The sequence below is a fragment of the Opisthocomus hoazin genome, chromosome 10 (genome assembly GCF_030867145.1).
Source record: "Opisthocomus hoazin isolate bOpiHoa1 chromosome 10, bOpiHoa1.hap1, whole genome shotgun sequence".
NCBI classification, from domain to species: domain Eukaryota; kingdom Metazoa; phylum Chordata; class Aves; order Opisthocomiformes; family Opisthocomidae; genus Opisthocomus; species Opisthocomus hoazin.
Window position 1 is genome coordinate 32,693,026 of NC_134423.1, and position 10,555 is coordinate 32,703,580.

At 73.8% G+C, this 10,555-nt stretch overlaps 1 protein-coding gene across 2 annotated transcripts; it reads right to left on the reverse strand.

The window, feature by feature from the left end:
* Positions 1 to 638: 638 nt before the first annotated feature.
* Positions 639 to 10,053, reverse strand: ANPEP (alanyl aminopeptidase, membrane). Of its 2 annotated transcripts, none has more exons than XM_075432002.1 (21): positions 9,899 to 10,053; positions 5,668 to 6,544; positions 5,287 to 5,432; positions 5,066 to 5,202; positions 4,858 to 4,984; positions 4,599 to 4,753; positions 4,414 to 4,527; positions 4,181 to 4,324; positions 4,015 to 4,080; positions 3,834 to 3,899; positions 3,554 to 3,726; positions 3,399 to 3,475; positions 3,137 to 3,270; positions 2,963 to 3,018; positions 2,719 to 2,866; positions 2,535 to 2,626; positions 2,246 to 2,356; positions 1,989 to 2,156; positions 1,774 to 1,914; positions 1,517 to 1,598; positions 639 to 1,187 (listed from the first exon to the last, which is right to left on the reverse strand). In XM_075432002.1, the coding sequence occupies exons 2-21, from the start codon at positions 6,258 to 6,260 to the stop codon at positions 1,035 to 1,037; spliced, it is 2,883 nt and encodes a 960-aa protein (XP_075288117.1). In that variant the 5' UTR covers positions 6,261 to 6,544; positions 9,899 to 10,053; the 3' UTR covers positions 639 to 1,034. The 2 variants fall into 2 exon arrangements, with proteins under 2 accessions (XP_075288117.1, XP_075288118.1); XM_075432003.1 differs by lacking the exon at positions 9,899 to 10,053 and adding an exon at positions 8,857 to 8,871.
* Between the last annotated feature and the right edge of the window lie 502 nt (positions 10,054 to 10,555).

A 10,555-nucleotide genomic window follows, 5' to 3' on the forward strand; every position in this document is an offset into this window, starting at 1 on the left:
CCCTGGGCACCCCCGGGGGACAGTCCCCGAGGGGCCGGCTGCCGGGACCCCCTCCTGCTCCGGCTGCCCGGAGGGTCCCACGCGGAGATGCCCGGTCCCGAAGGAGTGGGAGTGGGAGTGGGAGAGGGAGCGGGAGGGGGAGTGGGAGTGGGAATGGGAGGGGGAGGAGGAGCGGGAGCGGAAGTGGGAGTGGGAGGGGGAGTGGGAATGGGAGTGGGAGTGGGAGTGGGAATGGGAGGGGGAGCGGGAGCGGGAGCGGGAGTGGGAGAAGGAGTGGGAGAGGGAGGGGGAGCGGAGCGGGAGTGGGAGAGGGAGGGGGAGCAGGAGTGGGAGTGGGAGAGGGAGTGGGACCAGGAGTGGGAGCGGGACTGGGAGCAGGAGCGGGAGTGGGAGCGGGAGCGGGAGCGGGCACGCCGGACCCGCGCGGGGCACGGGGCTGGGGCGCAGCGGGAGAGCTCGCACGCAGCCGTCAGACGGAGGGGCCGGGGGGGGCTGGCGTCGGCGAAGCCCCCGGAGCCACTTAGCACCAGGCTCCTAACGGCGCGGGGGGCTCTGAGGCCCGACCCCGCCCCGCGCCCACCGCGGGGTCCCCACCGCTTCCCCCCGCCCGCAGCCCCCGGCACCCAGGGCAGCGGTGGGAGCTGGCACCAGTCTTTATTTACACCCCGGGGCTCGTACCCGCCCGCGGCGCCCAGCGCTGCCCCAGGCAGCCGAGGGCAGCGGGACCCCCCCCCAAAGCCCCCCGCCGCCCCTCCGCCGCCCATCATGCAGGCGTCGGGCCCTGCCCGCGGGCAGCAGCCCCTGCCCCTCACGAGCAGCGAAGGACCCGGCCGGGCTGGACCGGGGGCACGGGGGCTGCGGGGAGGGAGCGTGTGGGGCTGGGGGCCGGAGGGGATGGAGCGAGCGGAGCTGGGGAGCGGGCAAGGGTCTGGCCCGGCCGCGGGCTCGGGGAGCTGCGGGCTCGTCCCCCGCAGCCCACCCCGCGCAGCCGGCCCCGCGGCCGGCGGGAGCAGGGTGCGCAGCGGCCATGCGGTTTAGCTGGTCTCGCCCTGGAACCAGGCCAGCACCGCCGGCTGGTTCTGCGTCACCCAGTTGATGTTGGCCCGGGTCCTCTCCAGCGCCTGCTCCAGCGCCCGCGTCCCCGACCCGAAGCCGATGTCCTCGTTGTCCGCCTTGAACTGCTCCAGCTGCCGGGGAGAAGGGGGGCTGGAGCCGGCGTGGAGCACCCCAGCACCCACCCTGACAGCCCCCGGCAGCACCCTGGCATCCCGGGACCGGGACGGAAGCTGCCCGGACCCCTGGGCACAGGGGGGACAGGGGCCAGAGCCCCCCGCCCAAGGGCTGCTGTCGATGGGCAGGCTGCAAGGCGCCGGCAGCCCAGAGCCATGGCCCCGCTCCGGCCGGGGCGGGGGTCCCTGGTGCTGGGTCCCACAGGGCGGGAGTCCCTGGTGCTGGGTCCCATGGGTGGGGGTCCCTGGTGCTGGGTCCCACGGGTCTTGCCAGGGTCCAGCCTCACCTGCTGCAGCTCAAACTCCGTGGAAAACCTCTGGGTCACCGACGAAATCAGCCGGGAGAAGGAGAAGGAGCCGCCGCCGTACCTGGAGAGCCGAGCGGCGGCTGAGCCAGCGGCCCCGGCAGGGCGGCACCGGGGGCCAACGCTGCCCTGGCCCCACATGGCCAGGGGAGGGGACGCTGCCACCCCCCTGGGGGGCACGGGCAGGGGGATGCTGCCCACCCCAGCTGACCCCCCGCAGCCCCCCGCGCGGCGCTCACTGGGTGAAGAGCATCCTCCAGTTGCCGCGGATGAAGTCCCAGGCCAGGGGCTGCCCCACCACGTTGCTGGCGATGCTGTTGATGGTGGCGGTGGCATCCTGCTTCCGGATCTTGTCGGGGTCCAGGGTGTACTGCAGGTACCTGGGGGGGGGTCGCCGCCGGGTGAGGGGCCATCGGGGCGCAGCCGCGCCGCCCGCCCGGGACCCCGCACCCACCGGTTGAGGATCCAGGGGTGGGGGCTGCAGGTGAGGGCGGTGCGGAGCTTGTCGGCCTCCGACACAACGGTGGCCTCCCTGAACCTCTCCCAGATGAAGTCCCAGGCCTCCTCCCCGCCCGTGGCCACCACGCTGCAGTAGATGGAGGAGCGCAGGTTCGGGGGGATGCTGCGGGGAGAAGAGCCGTCTCAGCCGGGAGCCCCTCGCCGCGCCCAGCCGGCCGCCCGCCGCGGCTCCGGGGCACCCCGGGGACTCACGGGTTCTTGGTGATGTTCTGCTGCCACTCCTGGAAGTAGCCGGTGGCCAGGTCCTGGCAGGCGGTGATGCCGTAGGAGCAGGCTGTGCTGATGGCGTTGATCTCGTTGTACCTGGGCAGAGAGCGGCCAGGTGGGGCTGGGGACCAGCCCGGGCAGCCGGGCACCAACCGCCCAGTGCCGGACCCCAGGCAGGGCCGTGCCCTCTCCCCGGCACGCACTGGGGTGACCGTCCCGGCGCGGCTGGGAGGACCCCGGGGGTCCAGCCTGGCCCCGGGGCCGCGGCACTCACTGGTCCATCAGGCCGCTGGGGATGGTGACCCAGTTGTTGGTGACGTTCTGGTAGTGGTTGAACAGGGGCGTCACCTGTTTCTGTACATATTTCTGGGGGGCGGGAGGGGGTCAGCGCCCGGCGGCACCGGCAGCAGACCCCCACCCCGCTGCAGGGCCACGGCCGGGCTGGTGGCACCGCTCACCGTCATCACCCCGAAGACCTCACTGCGGTCAAACATCAGCTGGAAGTAGTTGAGGTTGTTGAGCGCCGCGGCCCAGGGCATGTACGCCGTCTCCTTGCTCAGGAACCGCGTGGTGTTCAGGGCCACGGTCACGTCGACGTAGCTGGCCCTGCGAGCGGCGAGGGCAGCGTCAGCCCTGCGGCCGCTGCCCGCTCCCAAGGCGCCCACCCCGCTGGTCCCCCCCGGCGCGGGCGGCACCGCTCACCTGGCCAGGTTAAAGGCGTCGTCGATGATCTGCGCGCGGTTGATCACGGGGATGACCTGGGGGAGGGCAGAGTCGGCGTCTCTGGGCAGCCCCGCGTGGGGTGCGTGGGGCGGGTGGGGCGCGTGGGGCGCGGGGGGTGCGTGGGTCGGGGGCCCACGCCCCGGCCCCACGTACCTGGTGGTCGGTGGAGAGCTGGCTGAGGAGCTGGTCCCAGTTCTCCCGGTTGTAGTTGACGCGGAAGTACCCGCTGACGTTGAGGTTCAGCAGGAGCCAGTCGGGGCTGCTCACCTGGAACTCGCTGTTGGTGTCTGCGAGGGGGAGAGCGGGGTCTGCCGGGGACGCCCCCCCCCCGCTGCTCCCCCGGAGACCCCGACCGCTGCCGGGGCGGGGGGTGGCCGCCGGACCCCCCTCCCAGCCGGCGCGGGACGTGCCGTACCTGAGACCTTGGTCAGCCAGTACCTGTCCCCAGTGGTGCTGGACGTCATCCAGGTGACGGGGACGATCCAGGTGTAGCTGCGCCGGGGACAGCAGGCAGTGGGTCTGTCGCTCCCCCCCGGCCCCCACGCCGCCGGCGGCCCCCGCCCCACTCACTTGAAGTCGGAGGGTCTCTCGACGGTGGAGGAGGGGTCCAGCAGGAAGTGGCTCTGGCTGACGGCACCGGTGAGGGTGTTGACGGTCACCACCGGGAAGCCCATCTGCAGCGTCCACCGGTCCATGATGTTGCTGATGGTGTCGGGCAGCCAGAAGTTGTTCCTGGTGACAGCCTGCGAGGAGGGCAGCGGCGGGGTCACCGGTGCCAGGCGTGCGGGCGGGCGCGGGGTCGGCCGGGGAAGGGGCTGCGTCTCGGGGGGAGCAGCCAGCCCCCTCCTACCTCTTGCAGGTGAAACCAGAGGTCCGTGTAGACGGTGTTTCCGTAGGCGAAGGTGTGGAGGTAGGACTGCAGGGGAGCACCGGCAGAGGCGGGTGGGCAGGGGCAGGACACCCGCAGAGCACCCAGGGCCACGCGACGCTCGCCCCGCGCGGGGGCTTGGTGCCCCCCGGCAGACCCTCACCTGCAGCCCCTCCTTGAACAGGTCCTCGGTGAGGAAGTCGGAGAGCATCCGCAGCACCGACGCGCCCTGCGGAGCCGGCAGGTCAGAGACCCCCCCTGAGCGGGCACCCCCGCCGCCCACCGCCGCGGGGACCCCCGCGCCCGCTCCCCTGCGCCCCGGGCTCCACCTTGCTGTAGGCGATGCTGTCGAAGACCTCGCTGATCTGGGCCGGGGTGTTGATCTCGTCCTCGTCGAAGGAGAGCGGGTGGGAGGTGGTGAGGGCATCGGTGGCCATCACCGTGTACACCTCGTTCAGCACCATCAGGTCTTTCTGCGGGGGGGGAATCACCGGCACCCGCCTCAGCGCCGCCTGCGCCCGCAGCCCCTGCCCGGCCCCCCGCCCGCCGCCCCAGCACTCACTATGTCCCAGGAGGGCTCGGCCGAGTTGGCGCCCAGGTACTCCACGTAGGAGGCGAAGCCCTCGTTCAGCCACAGGTCGTTCCACCAGCGCAGCGTCACCAGGTTCCCGAACCACTGCGGGGGGCACAGCGCCCGTCAGCCGGGGCCCGCCAGCCGGCGGGGCGGGCGGGGGGCCCGGCGGGCACCTGGTGGGCCAGCTCGTGGGCGATGACGGTCACCACCCGCTCCTTGTTGCTGATGGAGGAGTAGTTCTCATCGAAGAGCAGCGCGTTCTCCCGGTAGGTCACCAGCCCCCAGTTCTCCATCGCGCCCGCGTTGAAGTCGGGGAGGCCGACCTGGTCTGGGGGACGGAGGGGTCACGTCGGCGCGCCGGGGTGCCGGACTGCCCACCCCCCGCCACGGCTGGTCCTCCTCCCGGGGACCCAGCGGCCCCGGGGCACCCACCGGACTTGGGCAGCGGGTACGCCGTGTTGTAGTGCCTCTCGAAGAAGCTGAGGATGGGGCCGGTCTTCTCCTGCGCGTAGCTGCCCTGACCCTCGGCGATGGCCTCGGGGCGGCCCCAGATGCGGATCTGGAGGGGAGAGATGTGGGGTCAGCCAGGGCCCGGTCTCGGACCCCCGGGCAGCCGGGGGTGCCCCCAGCCCCGTCCTACCAGCACGTCCCCCGAGGTGTTGTGCACGTGGTCGAACTGGCTGACGATGAAGGCCAGCAGGTAGGTGGACATTTTGGGGGTGGTCTGGAACTCGGTGACGGTCCAGTTCTCCCCGTTGATCACCTGCTGCTGGGTTGCTGCGGGGAGCGGAGGGAGGGGGTCACCCCGCAGCCCCGCCGGGCCCCCGAGCCCCCCGCCGGAGCCCCCCCCGCCGCACTCACTCCTGGCGGGCATGTTGGAAATGGCCTGGTGGTCGGAGGGGTAGATCAGCGTCACCGTGAAGTTGGCTTTCATGGCCGGCTCGTCGAAGCAGGGGAAGGCTTTCCGCGCGTCGGCCGCCTGCATCTGCGTGGTGGCCACCACCTTCCTGCCAGCAAACCCCGTCAGCGCCCGGGGGGCTCGCCAGGGGCCGGCTCCCCCCGCGCCCCCCGCACCCTGCCCGCTCCCCGGGCCCCTCCTCGCTGGGGTGCGTACGGACACGGGGGGCACAGCGGCTCCCCCACACCCACCCTGCCGTCCCAGCGGGAGAGGAGCCCCAACCCCAGCCCGTGCCCCCCGCAAGCCCAGCCCCGCACCCCCCTCGGCCCCCTGCCCTCGCCTACTTGACGCCCGACTGGTCCGTGTACTCGCTGCGGTAGAAGCCGGCCAGGTCGTCGGCCAGCTCCCCGGTGAAGATGCTGAAGAGCCGGTAGCGCCGGCCCTGCTGCAGGACGCCGTCCAGCTGCACCACCAGGTACTGGGTGGAGGTCTCCAGCCAGGTGCTGGAGATGGAGGGCGCGGCGGAGCCGTCCACCGCCTCCAGCGAGGTGTGGAAGGAGCCCTGCGTGGTGTAGTTCAGCTTGTTGCTGTGGATGAGGATGAGGTCGGTGGCTTCCACGCAGAGAAAGACCACGCTGCTGTTGCCCTTGAAGATGTACATGCCGTCGTCCTGGGGCGTCAGGAAGGGCTGCAGGGTCACCTCGTAGGACTCCGGCGTCAGCGTCGTCGGCAGCCGCCACCGGTTCCAGGCGTTGTTGGGGGCGGCGGTGGTGGAGGACGGGGCAGCCGTGGCGGTGCTGGCAGTGCCCGAGTCCTTCACCTTGCTCTTCTCCTGGGCGTACACCACCGAGAGCGCGATGATGGTGGCCACGGCCCCCAGGCCCAGCACAATGGCCACGATGCCCACGCTCTTGCTGATGAAGAAGCCGGCCGCCATGGCGGGGCTGCAGGAGTGGTGCTGGTGAAGGGCGCGCTGCCCAGCTGGCACAGCTTTTAGCTTCTCGCTCCCACGATATTTATTAGTCCAAGTTAATGGGTGAAGTATTAAACGACCATGAGGCTCGGGGCGGCGGCGGCCCCTGGGGCGAGCGTTCCCCCCGCCCACCTCCCAGCCCCGCCGGAGCACGAGCGCTCAGAGCGGGGTGTCGAGCCGGCGGCTGGCGACTGCACCATCAGGGACGGGCAGCGTGGCAGCTCCTGAGGTCCCTCCCGAGCCTGGCCCTGCAGAAGGAGGGACAGAGCAGGTGGTCACAGCCGGCGGCCACATCCCCGCCGTGCCACCAGCGCCTGAGCCCAGCCCCCGGCTCAGCGTCACCCTGCTTGCCCTCGAGCGACCCGGCCTGCCCCGCTGCCGGGGGTCCCGGCCGCCCCCCTGCCCACTCCCCATGCAGCGGGGGCAGGCGGGAGGGCGCGGGGTGCAGCCCCGGGGGTCCGGGAGGTCTCTCTGCCCGCAGCCCTCTCAAAGTCCAGGGCTGCACTGCCTGGAGGGCGAACTCTGGACCCGAGAACGCAGCCGAGCGGGCACGCGCCCGGGGCCGGTACCCGCAGGGCACCCGCAGCCCCCGCGCCATGGCCACGCTCGGCCCTCGCGCCGGCCGCAGCCCAGCCCAGCTGGGGGTCTCGGCTGGGGGTCTCGGCTGGCACAGCATGCAGCTGGGAGACGGGGGTCCCACGGCGCAGACCCCCGGCCAGAGCCAGGCGCCGGGTGCTGGCATGCGGGACGGGGGCACGGGGTTCCCTGCGAGGGCTCTGCCTGGGGGGGGGGAGCAGCCCGAGCCCCCCGACCCTGCGGGGCGGCCCTGGGGGCTCTCCCGCGGCTTCCCCGGGGTGCGGGGCCGGGCACGGCAGCGAGCTGCGGAGCAAAGTCCCCACGGCGGGCGGGGTGGGGAGGGGAGCGGGGGAAGGGGGGGGGCACAGCCTCCGGCCCCGGGAATTGAAACTCGCTGCCAGGGTCCGGTCCCCGCAGCGGGGACATGCGGACAGGGCACCCCGCACGCCCCCCGCCCCCCCCCGAGCAGTCCCCACCGCACCGCTCCCCCCTTTAACCCCCGCCAGCCCTCCCTGAGCCCCCTCCCCACCCCACGCCGCCCGCGCCCCGCCTCCCCCCGCCCCAGCGCACGCAGGGTCCCGCACCACCATCCCCACCACCCCCCCCGCAAAGCCCCCTCCTCCGCGTGTCCCACGCGCAGACACCCACTCCCGCGGCCCCGCACAGCCCAGAGCCCTCCGTGACCTCCCGCACCCCCACGGGGCCCCCCGAGCCCCCCCGAGCCCCCCCGTCACGCGCGGGCTCCGTAACCCCCACGCACCCCGCATCCCCTCGCCCCGCTCGGCCCGAGCCAACGACCCCCCCTGGCCGGGAACCCCCCAGGACCCCCGGCTCGGGGTCTGTACCCCCCCTCGGGGGTCCGAGCAGCGGTGTCGCCCCCCACTCACCTTCCCGTGCTCAGCAGCGGGGAGCGAGGAGCAGCGGGGGTCCCGCCCGCCCCGTCCCGATCCCGGCACCCCGCCCGCGCCCTGCCCGCACCCTGCCCGCACCCTGCCCGCGCCCGAGCCGCAGCTCCGCTCGCTCAGCAGCCGGCGGAGGAGAAGTTTCCCACGGGGAGTTACCGGACTCCTCGCCCCCTGAACCCCGGGGCTGCTGGCGGGGTCCTGCTGGGGGTCCCTCCGTCCCCCCGCCTTGGCCAGCGCGCTCACCCCGGGGGGGGGTGGCAGGGAAGGGGACAAACCAGCACCCAGCAGCACCCAGCCGGGCTGTGCCCCCTCCCCGCAGCACAGCGGGAGCGGTGTCCCTGCTCGGGGGTGCCCCCCGCTCAGCCCCCCGCCCAGCACCCCACTCAGCCCCCCGCCCAGCACCCCACTCAGCCCCCCAGCCCGGCACCCCACACCCCAGCCCGGCACCCAGCGCCCCAGCCCGGCACCCCACTCAGCCCCCCAGCCCAGCACCCCACTCAGCCCCCCAGCCCAGCACCCCGCTCAGCCCCCCAGCCTGGCACCCTGCACCCCAGCCCGGCACCCAGCGCCCCAGCCCGGCACCCCGCGCCCCGGCAGCGGTGGGATCGGGGACACCCCAGTCCTCATGAGCAGCCCGCGGGCTGCGGCCGGGGCGCAGACAGGTTTGTGGGGCGCAGAGCCCCGACGCAGCCGGGCCCCGGGCCCCCCCGCTGGGACGTGACCCAGCACGGCGCGGGTGCAGGCCCGGGCGCTGGGCAGGGCGAGGGTAAACATTCGCCTACAGCGCAGCAGGGACCTGCACCCGTGCCAAGCTCCATCGCCTGCTGCCCTCGGCCTCGCTGCCGGGGAGGGGGGCTGCAGCCGGGGGGTACACGCTCCCGCGAGCAAACCCTGGCTGCGCTCAGCAGAATCCAGCACCCACCGGAGCCGAAGCGGAGCCTGGCCGGGGCGGGCGACGGGAGCCAGCGGCCGGGAGCCAGCCCCAAACCCGGGCGCATCTCCCGTCTCCCACGGGCAGCTCGGACAGGAGACACCGCGTCCCCAGAGCAGCCCCTGCCCTCCACGTCCCCCCAGCTCACCTCGGGGTGCAGGAGGGCTCTGGTGATGCAGCCACGGCCCCTCGGGGCACACGGAGTCACTGCCAGCGCCGGGTGCCCGCAGCCCTGCCCTGGGCAGGAACGCTGCTGCCCGCAGCGGGGGCCAGGTCGCACCTCTGGCACAGCCTCCTGCCTCCGCCCTGCCAGGTCACTGGGGCCTCCCGTCCCGGGGCAGGACCTGGGCTCCCTGGGCAGGACCCGGCCTCCTTGGGCAGGAGCCCAGCTCCCAGGGCAGGATTTGGGCTCCCTGGGCAGGACCCCGGCTCCCTGGGCAGGATTTGGGCTCCCTGGGCAGGACCCAGCCTCCTTGGGCAGGAGCCCAGTTCCCTGGGCAGGATTTGGGCTCCCTGGGTAGGACCCTGGCTCCCTGCACAGCACCCAGACTCCTTGGGCAGGATTTGGTCTCCCTGGGCAGGATCCCAGCTCTCCGGGCAGCACCCGAGCTCCCCGGGCAGGACTCCGGCTCCCCGGGCAGCCGGCACACCAGCCCCGAGCAGCCCGGGCATGCAGGGCCACCTCTGCCCCGGGCACGCTGGGGCTGCTCTGGCACAACCCGTGGCCGCGTCATCCGGGCTGCAGCCCTCCTGGCTGGGGACATCGGGGTCCAGGGTGACGCGGCCCGTCACCTCTGCCCTCTTCCACGGGGGCGAGGGGACAGCGAGTGGCCAGGAGCAGCAGCAGGACGCACCCTGCCCCAGCACCGGCCTCGGTCCTCGGCCTCCCACCGACCGTGGGGCCGAAGCTCCGGTGCGGTGTGCAAGGGGCCGCGAGGCGGCTGTGCACCAACAGCCGCTCACCGCAGCGGCTGCGCCGGCGGCCGGACGCATCCTGCACCGGGGACTGCCGGGCCACGGCGCGGGGCTGGACCCCAGCCCAACCCCCCAGGCACCCCCATGTCCCGGGCCCGGGACAGAGCAGGACACGGGCACCACGTTGAGCTCCTGGCCACGGGGCAGCCCAGTGCTCCCCTCCGAGCAGCCCAGCACCCACCGGACCCCGCGTCCCAGCCCGGGGCACCGCTCACCTGCTGCCTCCACGGCGCTGCTCCGGCAGCCGAATGGAGGAGGAGGAGGAGGAGGAGGAGGAGGAGGAGGAGGAGGAGGAGGAGGGCTGGCGGAGCAGCAGCAGCAGGTTGCCCAGCTCCTTGACCTCCGCAAGCTGCTGGGGGTGGCTCGCGGCCAGCTGGGGAAGGGTTAAGCTGCAGGGAGGGGAGACAGCAGGAAAATTCCTTCCAGGCAGAGTCACGGCTTCCCTGCCAGGGGAAGTGGAGGCTGAGCCCGGCGCAGCTGGCGAGGGGAAGCAGAGGAAGGGGCCCCGAGCCAGCCCGCAGGCCAGCGGCCAGCCCGAGCCGCGGCAGGGCCAGGGCACGGGGCACCCAGCTCCAGAGCCCGGCTGCTCGGGGACCCCGGCTGCTTGGGGACCCCGGCTGCCTGGGGACAGCCACTGCTCGGGGGCCCCGGCAGCTCGGGGACATCAGCTGTTCGGGGACCCCGGCTGCCTGGGGACAGCCACTGCTCAGGGACCCCCGCAGCTCGGGGACCTCGTTGGCTGGCCCATCGCCTGCGGCCATGCCCACGCCGACCCCCAGGAGAGCCCCGCTCCCCCGGACCCCCAGGGACCCCACCGCAGCCCCCCGGCCGAGCCCGCGGGGCAGGGAGCTGCCCTGCCCGAGCGCAGGCCG